The following is a 19,925-nucleotide window of genomic DNA, read 5'->3' as shown; positions in this document are numbered from 1 at the left end:
GTTGGAGAAGATGATGGCCCTAGAGCTTTGCGCGACAGCAACAAGGATTGTCGCGTTGACGATAAAGCTCTTGATTTGGATTATTCATGGCTGATGTGCGAGAATGAAGATTTGAATGGAGTTCAAGATTAGGGTGGCTTGCGACATTATTGACGATGAAGACTTAGCGGTTTAGGTGGTGCGATTCAGCTTTCTCTGTTTCTGGGTGCTTGTGTTTGATTTGCAAGTACAAGATGCTGACAGTGGCAGCTTGAGAAAATCCTGTAATGGCGGAGGCACGAAGGTGATCTGGGTAGCGCGGCGGCCTGAGGAGAGTTTCGTGGTTTGGGGGAGATCGCGACTTTGATGGTAGTGGCCATGGAGGTTGCGCGTGATGGCTGCCATGGTTCTTTGCAGGTGCGACTTCACAGCGGCATGATGACTTTGGATGAGGTTTGTGGTGGCGGTGGCGTTAGGGTTCAGTGGCGGTGCTAGGGTTAGGTGACTAGAGAGAAAGTAGGGTTTCAGTATCTGTTTAGGCAAAAGGATGAAGAAGATGGTGACCTGACAGTAGTTAAATGTCATCTCATTAGTCTTGTGCATACCTAGACTATCTGCCATTAACGATTTAAACGCTATTTGCAAAAAGGACTAAATTGAACAAAAATTACATTCTTCAGGACAACATTGAACAGAAAAAAAAAACTGGGATCAAATCGAACATACCTAACAAAAATAGGGACCATAAGAGGTATTAAGCCTACTTTAAATTTAAAATTACTACAATGATATTTAACATTTTCAACCTTAAATTTAAAAACATTATTTTTTTAAATTAACAAGATAAATAGGAATTGAGTATGTACGGGCAATGTATATTAAAAAGAACATTAATTCTCTTTTGATATTTAATACAGAAAGTTTGATAAGAAAAACCTCCCATAAAATTGCTGTCTACTCATGTACGTACGATGAGAAAAATAAATCATGTCTAATGTGAAAGAAAAAAAAAATATATATATATATATATACACTAAAATGGTAAGTTACCAAAATTATTTAATTTTATATATAAAAATTATCATGTATTGAAATTTCAAAAGTACTTTTTGGTTGGTTTATTTTCCTTTTGTTTTGAATAATTGAATTAGAAACGTCGGTGCCTCCTGCCAAACTATTAGGCAGCAAAGAAAGAAAATGCAGAGTACTTTTAAATATATGGTACAATTTATTAATTAAATTAAGAAAATAGAATAATCAATCACGGGTTTCTCTCCGACCGATGCAACGCATCTTTCAATATTCAAATGTTTTAGATATATTACAAGTTTTGTGTCAACTTGCTCACATACAAAACATTTAACGATAATTTTTTATTTTTTGTAACAACAATTTTTAATTTTTTGTTGTTTGTTAGCAATAATTATTATGGCTTAATCCATTTTCCGGAAATTAATTATGTTATTTTAGTTCGTATTAGATAAAACAAATGTGTCCAAATATGAATTATAGAAAAACTGGTATATTTATTTTAGTATAAGACTGAATTAGAAAAGTATAAAAATTTGCACTAAATGTTTTATAAAATTCATGAACTTTTTTATATTTATTTATTTTAAATATTAAAAAAAATTTAAAAAAAAGGGGAAAAAAGTGATACGTTATGATTTTTTAAAAAATAGGTAAAGTGAGAACTTTTTATTGGCGGTAACCAAATATTTTCAAACTATGTCCGAAAGAGATTTTGGATTTGTCTGGTTTTCTGTACGTAAAAGTCAATTTTACTAAAAGAAAAGAATTAGAGATAAATTGTTTAATGTATTACGAGGATGTTTTAAAAATAAAATAAAAAATAAATAGGAAAAATTATGGAAAATGAGGAATATTTAAATTAATATTATTAATTGTATTATATTATATTGAATATTAAAAGAATAACAAAAGTATTTTAATTTTTTTCAATTTATGGAAATAAATTATTAAATTGTAACATGGATTCTTGCCTTCTTCACTTGAAAATTACTTCCTGCGATCCATCATTTTCTTGCAGAAAGTTTTGATAGGGTGAGAAAAGAAATTTGATGAGGTGAGGAAGTAATTTGCCTTCTCACTTTTCTGTCGGATTTGTTAAATTCGGGTCTTGTTTATGGGTCCATTCAGCTGTGAGTTTTTTCTCTTCTCGATTTTAGTATGTTATGATTTTTAAAAGAAAATTTGTTCTTGCATTCTCATTTTTTTTTTCTGCATTTTATATTTTTCAAAATTCTAATTATAGTCCGATTGTAATTATAGTTTTAGATTATATGATATTTAGATATTTTAGATTATATAATACACAATTTAAAAATATTATTGTGAAATGCCATGCCAAAATAAATATTTTAGCACGATCCAAATTGTGAAAACTATCATTATGAAACTCATTAGTATCTTAAGAGTGCTTCTCCTTGCACTTCACTGATCTTACCCTACATTTTTCTATTTTTCTATTATTTCAATTGTACTCCTGTCAGAACCACATAACCACAGAAAATCTTTTGACTGCTGTTTGTATGTGGTATTTGTATGTACTGTTTGTATGTGCTGGGATGCATTTCTGGATTGGAAGGGATGAAGGTCAAGGCCTTAACCGCAATGGTTGAGAGGACACCGTGCTGGGTTGGATGCATTTCTAGGTTTGATAGAATGAAGGTTTGGATTTGATACATTTTTAGGTTGGATTGGACAAGATCGAGTCAATACCTAGTGGTTGAGAGCACGCCGACGAGCAGAGGTTGCCGCATTTGGAAGTGCAGTTGAACATCCACCATAATCGCAATTAGAAGTGCGATTCATACCGCGCTGCAGTTGGAACTGCGGTATCCGCACTTGGAAGTGCGACTCATTTAAACCACAGTTCGATCTGCAGCGAAGGAATTTTTTAATGCTCCTTCTTTTTATTTTGATTTACTATAACGTTTTTCAATTTGATTTGTTTTTTAAATTTTTATTAGTTTACTTAAATATTTAATATTTTGAATTTGTATTTTTTATATCTGATATTTATTTAAATATTATTTTTAATGTAATTAAATTTTTTTAATTTCCAAATTTAAATACGTTTGTTAATTGTTTGAATCTATACTTATTTATTAATATTTTATTTTTTAATATGAATTATTATTTAATTATTTATTGTATTTTTTTTGTTTTTGATTAGTTTATTAATTTAAATTTAATTCATTGTATTTTATGGTTTTCAATTAAATCATCATTACACTTTTTTATATTTTATTAAATGAACGGTTAATTTGGAGGTGCAGGTAAAACAGACAAGGTGTAGAAAAAATCACTATCCTAATTACATGATCAATGAAAATCGAAAGAAATAAAATTTTATTTTTATTTGTTTTTATCCTTACTTTTTTCTTTTATTTTCTCTTAATATATATTTGTTTTCTTTTTACTTTGATTCATTATTATTGTTTTTTTTTTCTTTTTTAATTTTGTAGTTCAACAAAAAAATTAAACAAATTATTTTTCAAACACCAAAACTCATGTAAAATCCAATAACAAAAAACATAAAAAACAAATAACTTTTTCAAATCAAAAGTGGAAAGGTACAAATTAAACGAAAAACACGAAAATTTAAAAACTCAAAGAAATTTGATAAATCTTCACGAGTTTTACTTTTTGCAAAGTCCTAAGAAAAATAAAATCGAACAAAATTTCAAAACAGGATGCACAATACAAACATTTTTCTGTGTTTTCTTTATATAGCAGAAAAATTAGAATAAAAAAAATTCAAATCAAAACCTTGTTATTTTAGTAGATAATACAATTCGAATGCAAGATGATAAGATACTATCGTAAAAAAAAATCATTCTGAATATGTACATAAAAGACGTCACAATTTAACAGATAGATAAAACAATAAAGATTCAGCATAATAAAAATCACATTTAGAAACTTCACAAACTTCATAATCAATATATCAATAAGTCAAAAAAATTCGCAGTAAATAAATTCATCATTATTAAAAATAATAGTTATTTGAAAAATCCTCCTAATGAAAATTATTTTTCATACGATCATCTGTTTATATATATTTAGTATTCTTATATATAAACATAGATATTTAAAACACTTAATAAATTAAGAGAAAAAAAAAGTCTAAAAACATTGAATCCCAAAATAATTTGAGAATTAAAAAAAAATATTACAATTATTTTTAACGATCTAAAACTATTTTATAATTATCTTCATAACATAATATTAATGTATCAATGCCCTTAAAATTACAAATACTCCTCTCGAAATTCTACTTTATTGAATAAACAGATTAAATAAAATAACTATTCTCAGTTTATATGTAAAAGAAGAATTATTATCATCAGTGTGTATTTCCTCACACTTTTAACATACAAAGAAAAGTAACACAAAGTGGTGGAATTAGATAAAAGTGAAATTAACCAATTAAAAAAAAACTTTGAATAACATAAAATAAATTAAAAAATAAAATTTTATAATGCTTAACATAGCAAATTTTGTAACAAAATATAAACTAAAAACACTTAACCAAAAACTTAATTAAGACTACATTAAATCATGAAATAAGTAAATAAATGATTTATTTAAATAATTTGCAAGTAGTAAACAAGCATAGTTTAACAGCAGGGACAAAATAGTCACTTTACATAGCTGCATCTCCGTCTCCGTCTGTAGAAGTGTGTGCATAACATAACACAACATTGACATGCGATCTCAACTGTAACGTAACAGAGCTTGAGCCACCTCGCCACACAGACCAACGCAACAATGGCATCGGCCTTCGTCAAGCTCGACGATTCCCCTATGTTCCAGAAACAGGTATTTTTTCCCAATTTCAATCACACTTTTCGCTTTCTATTGTCCTTCAATTTTAGCTTCGCTTCAGATTTGCCGTGCTCACAACACTCCTTTCTTCTACAACATTATGCTCTGCACTTGGTTTTTCAAGATGATTTGTTTTCCCTTTCCTTTCCCTCCTAAATCTTCAAATTGCTGCTAAGACAAGCTTGGATTCAGAGTTTACATATGCCTTTTTGAAAAATACTGTCTATGCTCTGTATGATTAGTTACTTTAGGGATTTGATTGGAAGTCGTGGAGTGAGGCTTTAGTTTGGGATTGCTTTGGAATTTCTGTTTTTGTTGATTTGGATTTGAGCAAGGAAATGGGAATTTATACGAGATTTCTCTGAAAGGTAGATGTCTTCCACTGACACTTTTGTAGGATAGATTTGTCTTCTTGGCGCTTTAAGATGCTCAGCCAATGTCCTTATATGTGTGTGTATATGAAGACGTATTCTTCCTGTTGTTGATGTTGTTCCTTTTGTGTCCAGCTTGTATATTCCTTAATGTTTACTTTGTACTTCTTTACTCTCTTCAATTTATGTAACTTTTCCCGTTTCTCCCCGAAGTAAGTGTGTGCATATGCATTTCCATTTATTTATATTGGTGAAGATTCTTGGATTAGTAACTCTCTTGGAAAATTAGTAGTTCATTACCATTTTTGTCAATATGATTTCTTGCTTAATTTATTTTTATCTTCCATGGGACAGTTATTTTCTCTTGAAGAAACAACTGATGAGTTACGGGATCGATGCCAGAAGCTATACAGTGGGTGTAAGAAGTTTATGTAAGTGTTCCAGGGCATTCCTATATAGAGTGTTGGATCTATTTTTTATTTACCGAGTCAATTCTACTTTTTTTATCTGTGAATGTCTTTCTTCAGCACAGCTGAAAAAAATATAGAGACGCTTTTTCACCTCTAGTCATGGTTATTCCTAAGGGATTGCTATTGCTGATCACATATGCTAAGGAACTAGATAGCTCCGTTGCATATGTGAGCTGTGTTGCCTCACCATTATCTTTTAAGTTGTTTGACACTTTTTAATTGGTTTACTAATTTAATGCAAATGTGTTTGAACCCAAAATTTATGTTAACTACCAAACTTGGCCATGAACTTGTATATGTTGAAAATCTAACTATAAATGTTCATCGAGTTTAATTAAATGAAAAGAGTTAGTTCTTTTAAAATAATGATTTTTCATCAAATTGTAACTGTGGATGGTTATTGATTAGTGAGTGTGGTGTGGTAGATAAAAGATGTGTCTTTAAACATACAACCACATTTTAATAGAAAATTTCACTAATCAATTTTTGCCTAAAAACCATATGTTGGAACCACATCAGCGGGACATTATTAATTCTTTATTTTGTAATTCCTCAGGACAGCTTTGGGGGAAGCATATAATGGAGAAATAACCTTTGCTGATTCATTAGAAGCATTTGGTGGTGGCCAAGATGACCCTGTTAGTGTATCGATAGGAGGTTGTTGAAATTTATATTCATTTTTTGTTTTGTTTTCACTTCTATATTCAAACAAGCCAACCCAAAAAGTGCTTCTGAAGCACAAACTTTGACATGGACACTGGGAAAACAACACTCTATGTGTATGTCAAATAAATTAAATATAAACAACCTTAACTAAAAAAATAAAATGATCTTTTTATCATAATAAGCCTCACCATGACTTTATTTTTTTTTAATATTTTATTTTACATCAAAAGCTATTTTTTCTGAATGTTGTAAAAAAACTAGTGTCCTTGAAGTGTCCATCTGTATGGAGGTGCATGTGTAAGCTCAAGTGTCGGAATTAATAAACAATGATTTTATAAGAAAATACTTATTGAGGAGTGTTGAACATATGCTGGAGCTCCATATATTCTGGTCTGGGGCCTTATGATAACATAATAAGTGGGATACCTTGTATCATGAAGACAGCTTTGACCATCTACTAAGTGTAAGGTGTATTTTTCTTTCCAACTGTTTTTTTTTGTAGGTCCTGTCATAACTAAGTTTATTACCACATTGCGTGAGCTAGCTTCTTTCAAAGAGCTTCTTCGTTCACAGGTAAGTCCATTAACCAGCCACAGTATTTTTCTCTGTTAATAGTGACGAAGCTACTTGTTACTTTAGGTGTTTTATCTTGAAGGCAATGGATTTTTGCTCTTCTTATCGTCCTAAAATTTTTCTAAAATAAACATTAAAAGAATCTCATATTTTATCTCACTTTGAAGTTAATCATAATCAATTGACAGGATATAAGCTTGTTTAATGTATTGAGTGCCCATTTGCTGATGTTGTTCAAAGATTTTGTAATGATAGTATAAATCATACGTTTATCATGTATATAGTAGTAAAATGATAATTATGTGACCTTTTCTCTGTTTCCCCTTTTACATTGTTTTGCCTGTGTTAAGATACACAAAGAAGAGAATTAGTTAACATAGTTAGAATATCCATGAGTTAGTTACTTTGAGGTATTATTTAGATATACATAGGAAAGGAGAGGAAAGGGGAAGAGGGGTGAATTTTTGTAGATTGAGCTTTAGCTCTTTGTGAAGGGGAATTCTATTCAATAAAAAACCTTTCTTTTTCTTTCTCTTTTCAATTCTTGGTTCCTAACAGTCTGTGAATTGTGTCATGTCAAAAGCAGGCTAATTTAAGAAAAAAAAAGGTTAATAAATTAAGCAGTCCATTCCTCTAGAACTCTAGAAAAACCAAATGGAACACCAAGAACAGTTTCCATATTTTGAAAAACTGAAACAGTTTGTAAATGACAACTAAACCTATGGAAGTACACCAATGAAGAATAGTTTGAAGGTTTAATCTTTGTGTGTAATAAAAATCAAACTTTTGTTGGAAATTCTTTCCTTGTTTAAGGTTTTCTTTTCATGAATGTTTGGTTGCATAGTAAAGGAAAGAGAAACAAAAATTAAAGTGCAACACATGGTGGGCAATTTCCAAGGCCGTCTTACTAAATGTCTTTTGGCATAGATTTTTTTATTTGAGTAATTAGGTGACAGATTTCTTGTATAGGTAGAGCATGTGTTAATTGACCGGCTGACGGAGTTTATGAACATTGATTTGCAAGATACAAAGGTATTTATTTTTCTAGGTTACTGTTTCTTTCGTAAAATTTCTGTTTTACACAAACATTACATTTATAGATTTACTTTATGCTTGTTTGTATCAGGATTCTCGTCGTCGTTATGACAAAGCTGTCCAATCTTATGATCAGGTATTGTTTTCACATTCTTATGATCAATTATGCATTCCTTGTGATGTTTAGAAATTCTTACTACTGTTCAATGCTTTTGTTGTACAGTGTCTAAGTGATAATCCTTTTCTTTTTGTGATGCCTGAATATGTTTTTTCGTGATGTCTGATTTGGGTATTCACCCTATATATTACTCATTGTTGCTGCTGTTGAAGTCGTTAGTTATTTATTAACTTTTAGGATTCCTTTTACGAGAGTTGTTCGGATGATTTTAGTCATTTGATTGTTAAACTTGTGTTTGTATTGGTTCATAATTTTAGACTTTAAAGGTAATTGACTGTTGTTAGTAGGATAAGTGTCTTGTCAGAAGCTGTTAGGAGATTCTAGATATCTCTTTGTAATCAATAATTTAGGGTTAAAATTCTCTATATGTAGAGGTTGATGCATTGTTTCAAAAAATCAATTAACTAAAATCTTCTCTCATTCAGATTAATCATTTTTTAGTTTGTAATAGCTCCCAATCTTGGGGGCTTTGCTTCTGCATTGCTTCTTTTAGTGACGGTACTTTTCTAGGGTTGCCTGAAGTGCACCCATTTCCTTTGATTATTTCGATTGCTTGAATTGCACTCAACTTGTGATTCAATCACCTGTTGTTTCTGCTGCCACTTATGTCATTGGAGTTGCTCAGAGGTGGTAGTTTCAAATTTGACGCTATTTTTCCCTTTCACCTTGGGTTACGTATCTCTTCTTTGAAAGGAGCACCGTTTAGAATAACACTGTTCTGTTTTGTTGTCTTACTATTATTCTCTGTTTTATTTATGAGGAGGGTTAAGGAATCTGTTAGGCAGGGAAATAATGAGAACGAGTGGGAAGTGTATTATAGAAAGAAATTTAGAAATATAAGTAGTTAAGAAGTTAGTTGAGGTGAGGGTTTTTGAGAAAGTCTATATATAGTCTTATCTTGTAGGGTGTGGGGGAAGGAGAGTTTTAAGTTGTTAGTGACAATGTCCTGTGTAAAACGAAGAGATTCCCTTTGTAAGTTGATGTTTTTGTTCAGAGTTTATAACTGCTGAACTAATACAGAAAGAAGAGTCTTAGTCTATGTTTTTCTCTATCTTTTTTCTATTCTTTGAGGATGCTCGTAACAATATTGGTCTGACCTGCCAAATACATCTTCTAGGGGACAAAATGAAGAGTTGACTAAGAACATTTGAAAGATGGGCTAGTGAACAAGGAATAATTATTGCTGAATTGAAAGCATATATGGCTAATAATATGAAGTCTTGATTACATTCTCATTTTTCATGTGTGCTTTTGAAAGCAGTAATTTGCTTACATCATTGATTTCAGTATCATAGTTTTTCATTTATCTTGTGTTTTATGCATATCTGGGTTATATTTAAACCAAAATACACAAATGTTAATTATGTTCTCTAACATATTTGTTATCTCTTTCATTCAGTCACGAGAGAAGTTTGTCTCTTTGAAGAAGAATACACCACAAGATATTGTATCTGAATTAGAAGAGGTTTGCCATTTCAATTTCTATACGATTAGTAGCTTCTCAAAAGTTCTAGTCTTATCTGAGGTTTCTTAACTTTCTTGTACTTTGTCAGATTTCGGATTATGATAAAAATCTTCTCATTTGACTTCAGAAGATACAACTTTAAAAGGACACTACTACTAATATAATATAATATCATGTGAAACTTGCAATAGCCAACTTTCTTGGGTACTGCCCAGTCTTCCATAGGAATTTCGTTACTCATGGACTTTAAATTGTTGTTGTGCGCTAATACCACCACATCCTGAAATTAGCTCCTTTCTGAGTTTGAAAGCAAACAAAAGTCTATGTTAAGAAAATAACTTAAGTTTATGTTAAGAAAGAAAAGGAGTGGCATTGTAGGGGATAAAAAAATTTATGAAAGAGAACGAGAAGGATTTTTACATATAACTAATTAGATGCAAAGGTGAAAAAAAGGGGTGATTTGTTGTTAGGGTGTAAGGCTAGGGAGTGAGAATTGAGAGGGTAGGCTGGACTTTGGGAGAGACTAGGCACTCTAATTTCCTCGAACCTTTTCCTTTTCTTTGTATTCTTTCCTGCTAGTTATCATACGATCAGGTCCTGTATCACATTTGAGCAGGTCTGATAGGATCAGTAACACAGTTAGCATTCAACACTGCTCTGTTATAATTATGGCACCTATGAATTCATTGAGTTTTAGTGTGAATAGTGCATATATTAGCACTTGGTATCGTAATATCTCCATTGATTCTGAGTCTGATAGTATAACCAGCCTGATTTGGAAGGGATAATATGCAGTCTGTAGTACCAAACTTAAAATTATAAATTTAAGGGACTATTTGGTTAGGCCAATATGTGCACCTTGTTGTTCAGATACCTATTTAAAGTCGTCACACATTGCAGGGTCTGCTGTCTGTGGGAACGACCTTTGATTTTATTTTATCTTGATTCATGAATGATTCTACATATCTGTTAATATGATCTTGAAATACATTATGTTCTATTTTATTTTTGAGTAAAACTATGATTTATGGTCCCTATAAATACAGGTAAAATTGATGTTAATTCTTCTCCATTAATGGTGGTTCGGGCCCTCATAAATTTTGAAACTTTTGAAAACAGTTTGTATCATGATTTATAATTAGTGACGTGACATACATCTAGACATGTTAATAATACATCACATGCCATGGACCATGCCTGACACTAACAAGGTTTAATTTTAAAATCACAATTTTTTTATTAGGACTAAAAGCAACACTTCTTTCAAAATGAATTTAGTCATTTTTCTACAGAAACATTGTTAAATCTTATGTTCGTTAATTTTTAGCATATTTTTTTATGACTAGCTGTGAGTCATTATCTGATTATTAATCTCATACTCTGATCCATGGCAGGATCTACAAAATTCCAAATCAACATTTGAAAAAAGTCGCTTCAATCTAGTATGTCTTCTATAATTATGAATCTTTTTTGCTGACATCTCCTCAGTGTTTTTTTATTACGAAACTGGCCATTGGGTTTTAAGGAGTGCAGGTAAACTCACTCATGAATGTTGAAGCGAAAAAGAAGTATGAGTTCTTGGAGTCGATTAGTGCAATAATGGATGCTCATTTGAGATACTTTAAGCTGGTATGTGAATTGGTGTCAATTCTGCATAATTTTTGTTTTATGTTTTCAATTATCACTTTGCACTTAACATGTTACCTTTTTTCTTTAGGGTTATGACTTACTAAGCCAAATGGAGCCCTATATTCACCAGGTATAATGTGTAGTTTCGTTGTTTCTTACAAGTATGACAATTGACATGTTTTCTCTTTTTTAGTAGCCAAACTGACTTTATCAAGTTGAAGCTAGAGCATTTTATTTACTAATTTCAAACGACACCATTTAGCTACTGAAAGGAACAAGTATATGAAGTGTTCTTTATAAGTGTTTGGAACATTAGTATCAATTGCACTCTTCCTCCACTGTCTGAGTGTCAACAATAAATTTCCAAGTATGGTTCAGTCATATTTGCAATTTTGTTGCCCATGGAGAATCGAGTTGACTAAGGATAGGGATGACACTTATTTGTGATAAAATGTAAATAAGATTTGTTACAAGTCACACATTGACTACATATAAGGCCAATTCATAATATATAAGTGGATGTAAACTTCACTTTACAAGCTGGTTTTGTGAGGTTGAGTTAGATTTAAAATTCACTTTTTAATATGGTATCAAATTCATGGGTTAAAATCTATCATAGCAAAATTTGATATTGTTGGGTCTATTGTTTCATCTATTATCGAGCTGTTATCGAACCACCAATTAATGTCTAGTCCCGTACTCGAGATGTATATGCCTCGGCGTGAGGGGTGTGTGTTGGAAGTTTTATATTGACTAGAAATAAGGTAACTCACAATATATAAGTGAGTGCAAACCTCACCTTATAAGACGGTTTTGTGGGGTTGAATTGGGTTTAGAGTTCACTTCTTAACAAAAACAATGTGCGTTATGAATGCATTTGAGTTCTTTAAATGTTGCCCACTCTATGTGGGAAAAGGGAACTACATTTCTATTGTATGATTCTTTTCATGTATCTCTTTAGTGAATGCATATTCTTTGTTGATTCATTCTTTAGTATAGTGTATTAATATTCTGGTGATTAGTCAGCATTAAATAATCTAATATGATACTTTGTGTCTTTATTGCGAGGCTCCTGTCCATGATAGTGCCTAAGTGCTGCTTGTGCAAATATGGCATAAAGAGCCTTTAGCTCCTAGTTGCAATACCACTTCTATTATCATTAACTTCTTTTCATAAATTGACTACTCAAGACTAGGAATGATCATATTTCCACATCCAAACAAAATAATTTTCTTGGAGCATTTGTCTCTGTTATCTTATATCTTATTTGTTCTCAACTGTGCTTGGGATTGCTAGGAGTTTTGATTAATCAACCTTAAAAGTTTATTTGATTAAAAATTAAAAGTGTTGAGGGTGAGTCTTGACATAGCAGTGAGGTCTGTGGCCTTATGACGTGGGATCACAGAGTCATATCCCAAGAAAACCTCTTTGCTTATGGGCAAAACACAGTGTACATTTACCCTCTTGTGGGCCCACCTGGTGGGGAGTCTTTGTTAGATTTATCTAAAAGCCAATTGACATTAAGTGACGTTTTCCAGTAGTTATTTAAATTAAACACCAGTATCTTAGGCAGTAACATGGAACTTTCCAGCATGCACCTTCCTCATATGCTTACTAGAGCAATGCCTGTCAGAATAGGTGATACATGAAGATGAACTATAAACTCTGATAGCGTGATAAATTTCATCTTAAAAGTATGGAGTGAAGTTGTTCATGTATTTAAACTGCACCTCAGTATTGAGGTAGGCAATGTGGGACTTTGTAATAGCTATTTGCGTAGGACTAAAATTATTATGCTGGCATATCTTATCTGCATTTGATTTAGTCGCAGCTTGAGAAAATACGTCCTGCACTATCTTATACTGTTACTTCGATTGTATAACCCTACCATTGTTTCACTTGTGTTACGCTATAGATTCTTATACCGGATCTAAGGATCGAATCCCGGGATATGTATAAAGAATGGGTTTTTGTAATTATACATTGTGACACTTCGAGATTTTATCTTTGACAGTTTTATTTTATAATGATCAACTGTGAAGTAATGTATTTAATATTTGATAATAGTGACTTTCCATGGCTCAAACCTAGATTGCTGCATGAAAATTCTGACTTTGTTGTTCTTTTTGGTACTTTTGTTAAATTAGGTGTTAACCTATGCACAACAATCTAAAGAACTTGCTAATGTTGAGCAAGATAAGCTTGCAAAACGTATTCAGGAATACAGAACACAGGCAGAGTTAGAGAATATACGAGCTTCTAGCAATTTTACTGAAACTATGTCAGGTTCTGAAGGCATCCATGTTGTAGGCTTGAATTCCTACAGGAGTTTAGATTCAGGGATGCTGTCTGCAACCAAAGGGGAGGCAAGTAATTGGCCTTTTACCAGTTAATTGGTGAAAGTTCTTCAGTATAAGACTTTATGTTAAATAGATAGGCTTTATTGTTTTTTCCCTTTTTCTTTATTTTGATGTCTTCTTTTAACTTTTGGCCTTGCTTACAGCTTCAAACAGTTAAACAAGGTTATCTGTTAAAACGGTCATCAGGCTCGCGTGGAGATTGGAAACGGAGGTTCTTTGTACTTGATAACCAAAGGAGTTTATATTATTACAGAGTCAAGGGTGTCAAACCCACGGTAGTTATGTTTTTTCTTATATTTGTTTCGACTTATCAAGCAATCTCCTAATGTTTACTTCCATCCCCAGGGCTCTCAGTCATATAATTATGTTCGTTCTTATGAACAAACTAGTGGAATGTTTGGTAGATTCCGTTTAAAACACAACAGGGCTGCATCAATGAATGATGATATTTTAGGTTGTTACACTATTGATCTATGCACATCTACTATAAAGATGGATGCAGAAGATACAGATCTACGACTTTGCTTCCGAATAATTTCTCCCTCAAAAACGTTCACACTTCAGGTGGCTGATCTACCTATTACATATATTTTATTGATTCATAAAATGAGACACCACATTGTGTTAACTGGGTGACAACCAAACATTTCTTATTTTGTACGGATCCTTGTCTGTGATGCAGTTTTTCTATTTAAGGAGAAAACAGACATTTAGGTTGAAGTTGTAGTTTTTTATCTTTTAGATTGAGCTTCTTTGTTTTATCTTAGCAAACTCAGTGTGCGTACTTAATGTAGTTCTGGATTGGTTTTTAGTTTGCTGATTTTCTATCACTTTCATCAGGCCGAAAATGAAGCTGATAGGATGGACTGGGTTAACAAAATTACTGGAGCTATAACATTACTTTTTAATTCACAGTTTCTTCAAGAGGTTATCTATTCAAACTTTTTGAAATATATCATTGTGCCAAGATGTCCATATAAGATGTTCCCTCAACACTATTTCATCTATAAATGCTGCAGCCTCAATATGGTGGAGCGAATTCTGAGAGTAAAAACATAGCAACTGGTGCTTCTTTGTCATGTCATTCGGAGGATGGTCAGGAATCATTGAGTAATGACTTATATTCCACGGAAGTGGGTAGTGTCTCTAAGATTTTAAGGGGAATTCCAGGGAATGATAAATGTGCTGAGTGTAGTGCTCCTGAACCAGAATGGGCATCTCTAAACCTTGGCATATTGTTATGTATTGAATGCTCTGGAGTGCATCGAAATCTTGGTGTTCATATCTCAAAGGTGCATTCTTTCGGATATAAATGCTAACCATTTACTTGTGTCTATGGCCGTTAGAGATTCTCTTTGCTGTTCTATCAATTGTTGTTCTATCATGTAAGTTATAACTGACATGATTGATCTGTTACATCTACTTGTTAGCAATTCTCTGTTCTATAAATAGGATTCTGTAACATAATTACCGACAATTCAGAATGTACGTAATCTAGAAAGTTGCACTTAGTAATATTAGCTTAAGAAATACACTCCACTAAGTCTATTAAGAGCCTATATATACAGATTCCTTGCATAAGCTATCTATTACGTTCTAGTGAATAAGAAAAGCATTCCCGTTCACTAAATTTTCTCTAACATATGGTGGTGTATTTTTCTCTAAATCTTCCCGTGAAGTGCTTGCATTGTTTTTGCCACTCTTTCTTTATTGCCAAGGGCATTCATTTTAAGAATTGATTAGTTTTGACATTTGAGAAAAAGCGTATACTTTTTTTGTGTGTGTTTATAATATAACTGAATCAATTTTCTTAAATTATGTGATTTCTGATTAGGTATTAAAATTTGATTACCATTTTCTTGAGGTATATTTTGTGTGACATGCAGGTGAGATCTATAACATTAGATGTCAGGGTTTGGGAAAATACCATTTTGGAGTTATTTGATAACTTAGGTAATGCCTACTGTAATTCTATATGGGAGGGCTTGCTTCTTCCGGATCATGAAAGGTAAATTACGGATTTCTTGTAGCAATGCATATTGAGCCTGCGAGGAGAATCTTCTCCAAAAAGTTTTAGGAGAAAAAAATACGAAAAGATAATGAAACAAGTTTCTTCATAAGTTAAAATTAGCTTATGCATAAATTAATTTGTAAAAGTTCTCTTATATAACTTCTTTATATTTTTATTTTTTAACTTATGGAGAAACTCATTTTATTTTTTTCTTAATTTTCTCTTTTAAAAGTTCGTATGGAGAAGTTTGTTAAAAGCATCGGTGGTTATGCTTGTAATCCTTTCCTTTTGGGAACAATTATTTGCAGGGCAGGTGAATTAAGTGTGCCTATTAAACCTTGTTCAACAGATACCTTCCAAATCAAAGAGAAATACATCCAAGCAAAGGTAAACAGTTTTGGTTGAATTTCTCTATATATAAATGGAAGCTTTCGTGGTTTACTGCTATAAAGGCAGCTTGACACGTTAAATTTATGTCTTCATGTTTCCATGCGACAGTTTACGGAACTCTTTCAGTTTAGATTTATGTCTGTTAAATAATGATATTCTATTCACTTCAGATTTCTCAAAAGAATTCTGTTATTTATGAGTTCATTGAGGTATTTGTTCATATTCTTTAATTATAAATTATTTTGCCATTTAAATAAGTTGGAACGTGGAAATGTTTTTAAATTATAGAAAGTCGTAAGGAATATTCAGGTTTTAGTTATGAACAAACAATTTAAGAAGTTATGTAGTTTGGTCTTCAATTGGAATTGAGGAATGTTTTCTTACTTCACCTTTCTGGTGGCTAAGAGTTACTTGCTTTCATTGCTAATAGAATTTGAAATAGGATAGTTGATGTTTGCTTCTATGGAGAGATCATGTACCCAGATCACTGCACTTTAATCAATAAATTATGTGATAATCTTTTATTATCAGGTTTCCATCTTTGGATTCTCTTATTTTTTATGCTCTCTCTCTCCCTCTACATTTTGTTTCTGCTGCTCCTGTGTCAGTTTTGCATTTTATGTCAGTTTTACATTTTGGCATTTAATATTATGTATTGCTGTATTATGGCATTATCTTTTAGGAAGACTCTTCTTTCTTGACAGCTTTTACTGTGACGTAAATATTGTTGTCATCCTTGTTTTTCTTAACCAGTACGTAGAGAAATCACTAATAATCCGAGAAGAGGATATACCCAACAATCCTTCAGTTTCCGTACGAATTTGGCAAGCAGTTCAGGCTGTAAATGTAAGAGAAGTGTATCGGCTTGTTGTTACCTCAGAATCAAATATGATAAACACAAAATATGGTGATGAGGTTCCCCATGCTGCTGAGGCGGAAGGGCAGCAGCATGATCCCGAAGCCTGTCTGAAGGTTGAAGAGACTATTGAGACTGAGAGGTGTTTCCGTGGATGGTCATTATTACATTTGGCATGTCATACTGACAGTACACTGATGGTCGAGTTGTTGCTCCAATTTGGTGCTGATGTAAATATGTGTGACTATCATGGAAGAACTCCCTTGCACCATTGCATTACAAGTGGGAAAAATAAATTGGCAAAGTTTCTATTAAGAAGGTAATACTTTTACCTTAAGCCAACTGTTGTCTTTGGGCTTTAGCGACTAGTTAACAATCATACAGGCTTCCTCTTTGTCTCCCTATTTTTTATTCTTCTAGGAGTTGTGTCGGAAAGAATTAAGAAGGAAGTGGGAATACGTCTTTCCTCTTTGTTTTCTACCCATATTCATTTCGAAATCTCGTAATACTTAATTATCCCAACAAATACCTTCCATTGTTTCTATGAAGCCTCACTAATTGGATCGTTCATCAGTTCCCTATTTTGGGTGTATCACGAGATGTTTTAGACTACTCATCACTGCACAAACAGCTAAGAATTTTCATTTGCCAAGCTTTTTGTGTTCTATTTGGCATCAATTATATGCTATATATATATATATATATATATATATATATATATATATATATATATATATATGTATGTATGTATGTATTTATATATGTTTGTGTCTTTATGCACACAAATATAAATGAGGGTATGTGTGAAGGAAATCATGGGTTATTTTTCCTGTGTAAGTATTATGTAATTTAGTGTGGTCTCTCATGTTTTTTATTTTTATTATTTTTTAATAAAATCTTCAATGATAACGATGTCTATAACTTATTTGAAAAGATAAACATTTGTATGAAGTTTGTACACATGCATCTCTAACCAAAACTTCCAATGAAAGCATAAACTAATATATAATTTCCCCAGGGGTGCAAGGCCGTCAATTAAAGATGCTGGAGGGCTCACTATACTTGAAAGAGCAATGGAGATGGGAGCAATAACTGACGAAGAGCTATTTATCATGCTTGCTGAATGCTAGAGAAGATGGATCTGGTATATATTTATTTATATATATATATATATAGATATATATATATATTATGAGTGTTGAAGATATGCTGTTGTTCATTAAGTAAAGAAAATTTGATTACATATTTTTGAAGGCCTGATTCATCGAAAGGAATCTCAGATTTTTTAATTTATTTGGCTCCATATTTGTTGCAGTTATTATAGAAAAGACTCTAACATGTATCTCTTAAATTAAATTTCAAAGGGATATATATTCATTAAGATACTTCTACAAGAAAAACCTCATTCATACAGTTTCATTATTTGTTCGTCTCACTTCTATTTAGAATAATTTTGAAAGTATTTTTTTTCATTATGCAATATTAATTAATGATACACGGTTATATAATAAGGACATTTTTGTGAGATTAGATGTTTGTTGATAATTTGATAACGAGTGGCTTAACGAATTAGTTAAAATAGAGTTTGATAATATATTAAAAATGAAGTCTAATTTATTTTCATAAAAATGTTTTGTAAAGCAAAGTTTGATTCTACCTATATATTATAATTTTATTTTATATTTAATCTATTTGTATCTCCCATAACACTTTAGGTAAATGGTATGTTCAACTTCATTATTGTAGTCTCAAAGAGATTTTGGGTTATACATGAAAATTAAGTTCAGTTTACTGTACATTTGTTTAGTTTACTGATCCCAATATTTATTTTGTCTACCGTAAATGTGTCCGTCTATATTGTCTTTTGGTATTCCTCTCCAAAAATACACGAAGCACGAAGGATAATGTACGTTTAAAGATATAAGCATTAACCACTTTCATATGGATTAATAAGGCTTTAATTTAATTTGATTTTATTTTACATATACACAAGTATATAGAATGTGTGCCTCAGCCTGTGTGAAAAATACTCAATCCATGCATAATCCGGAACTATATTTGTGTTTCTTTGAGTATATTATATAGTTACTCTTTCATATTCATCCACTTTTAAACATCAACTACGTTATCAATGGAACTTACTGTCGAAATTCACATCAACTCGCTCATCGAGTTTCTCTTGCATATGTATAGTCTTTTGCATTATTATACAGCACGAAAATGGTATAAAAAATACTCTTAGACCATCCATGACATATTCTAATCATTTTTACTAATTTTTAATACTCCTAAATTGGATTCTAAACTATGTACCTAAACAAATGTGTATAACTTATTTTAAATCAATTATCAAATGTTTACAAGGTATTAACTCAAAAACAACTAACTCCTCGTTTTAGAGGCCAAAATTTAATTCCACAAGTTCTAAATCATTTTTGATCAACTTAGGGACCCTAACAAGTCAGAAATGACTTTCAATACTTTAAAAAGATTCCATTTTGACATAGAATTTCTGATTCACAATATTATTATACAAAACCTCTAAAATGCACCAAAACTTCATTTCAAAACATAGTATATTATTTAATTTACCTTCCTAAACAAATTCTTTGTACATTCATTACTCCCACAAAGTTTCAAATAATAATAAAATAGTTCATAATACACCATCTATTCATCTATACCATTATTTCAACGAATCCCCTAGTGAAATCTCACTTTTAAATTGACTTACAACTCAACTTAACCTTCTCTTCCTCAATTTCTTAATTAAATATCATTATTAACTTCACTATCACAACAAATTCACAAACAAGATCCATACCAATCACGAATCAACAAAGAAAATCATTTCATCACATTTTTCTACTAAAGCAATTAAACTTTTCACATTTTAACCAAATTCAACAGACTAACTAAAAACATCAAGTTAAACATTCATTATTTTAAAGCACTTATCAATTCTAATACTCAAATTTCTACATTCTTACACTAGGTGTATATACTTATATTAATAATAATAAAAAAAATTTATCTCCATTATTGAAAATATTAAGATATAAAATAAATAATTTTATGATTTTATTAA

General features: G+C 31.4%; 1 protein-coding gene across 2 annotated transcripts; it reads left to right on the top strand.

Moving 5' to 3' along the window:
• Positions 1-4,669: 4,669 nt before the first annotated feature.
• On the top strand, positions 4,670-18,272 carry LOC124840985 (ADP-ribosylation factor GTPase-activating protein AGD2-like). 2 transcript variants are annotated; one of them, XM_047317145.2, is made up of 19 exons: positions 4,670-4,827; positions 5,559-5,635; positions 6,231-6,331; positions 6,843-6,913; positions 7,883-7,945; positions 8,040-8,084; positions 9,526-9,591; positions 10,986-11,033; positions 11,125-11,220; positions 11,309-11,350; positions 13,368-13,586; positions 13,724-13,855; positions 13,926-14,144; positions 14,421-14,507; positions 14,600-14,872; positions 15,467-15,588; positions 15,900-15,978; positions 16,735-17,156; positions 17,856-18,272. In XM_047317145.2, exons 1-19 carry the CDS (start codon positions 4,777-4,779, stop codon positions 17,965-17,967), a joined length of 2,325 nt encoding a protein of 774 aa, XP_047173101.1. In that variant the 5' UTR covers positions 4,670-4,776; the 3' UTR covers positions 17,968-18,272. The 2 variants fall into 2 exon arrangements, with proteins under 2 accessions (XP_047173101.1, XP_087965165.1); XM_088109039.1 differs by having other exon boundaries at positions 4,671-4,827; positions 6,236-6,331.
• Positions 18,273-19,925: the final 1,653 nt, after the last annotated feature.

The sequence above is a fragment of the Vigna umbellata genome, chromosome 3, assembly GCF_029865625.1.
Source record: "Vigna umbellata cultivar VRB3 chromosome 3, Vumbellata_1.0, whole genome shotgun sequence".
NCBI classification, from domain to species: Eukaryota; Viridiplantae; Streptophyta; class Magnoliopsida; order Fabales; family Fabaceae; genus Vigna; species Vigna umbellata.
Note: the sequence above shows the minus strand (reverse complement) of the source record. Positions and strands in the feature narration are given on the sequence as shown.